The sequence below is a fragment of the Trichinella spiralis genome, assembly GCF_000181795.1.
Source record: "Trichinella spiralis strain ISS 195 chromosome Unknown Scfld5756, whole genome shotgun sequence".
In the NCBI taxonomy this organism is placed as follows: domain Eukaryota; kingdom Metazoa; phylum Nematoda; class Enoplea; order Trichinellida; family Trichinellidae; genus Trichinella; species Trichinella spiralis.
Genome location: NW_003532695.1, coordinates 117 through 722, shown reverse-complemented (window position 1 = coordinate 722; position 606 = coordinate 117). Strand labels below are relative to the sequence as shown.

Genomic DNA, 606 nt, shown 5'->3' with positions numbered 1-606 from the left:
CGGTACTTGTTCGCTATCGGTCTCGTACGAATATTTAGTCTTGGGTGAGATTTACCACCCGCTTTGGGCTGCAGTCTCAAGCAACCCGACTCGATTAGGAGCCGCGACACCATGCACAAAACATCGTTCGTTATGGGTCCTGCACCCGCTCTGAAGCCCCAATCAAGGGAGCCTACGAACTGATTTCAGCACATGCAACGACACCTTTAACACCACACTGTTGACGAACACAACTGCTCGCCGACTTCGGTGTATGGACTTTTCTCGTTTCGCTCGCCGCTACTTGGAGAATTCGTTTTCGTTTCTTTTCCACCGCTTATTGATATGCTTAAATTTAGCGGGTAATCTCGTCTGATCTGAGGTCGACATTTCAGAAAACATCACTCAACATTGACACCAACACACACACACACACGGTACATTGCCAACTGTCACGTTTTGATTTTGACGGAATTACATCAAAAAATAAACGTTTCACAGAGCAACACTATTGCAATGAAACCGTTTAATAATACAAAGGCACATTTTGATATCATTGTCACTTGCCACACTGACAAAATCACAACAGCACCTCAACACTGATCATTTAATAAAATCGCGTTGTTC

General features: G+C 44.4%; 1 protein-coding gene across 1 annotated transcript; it reads right to left on the bottom strand.

Annotated features, from left to right (window-relative positions):
• Tsp_14139 (conserved hypothetical protein) lies at positions 1-365 on the bottom strand (the record flags this gene model as incomplete). The annotated part of the gene is made up of 1 exon (XM_003366591.1): positions 1-365. A coding segment is annotated over exon 1 (113 nt), but the record flags the coding sequence as incomplete, so codon positions are not given.
• Between the last annotated feature and the right edge of the window lie 241 nt (positions 366-606).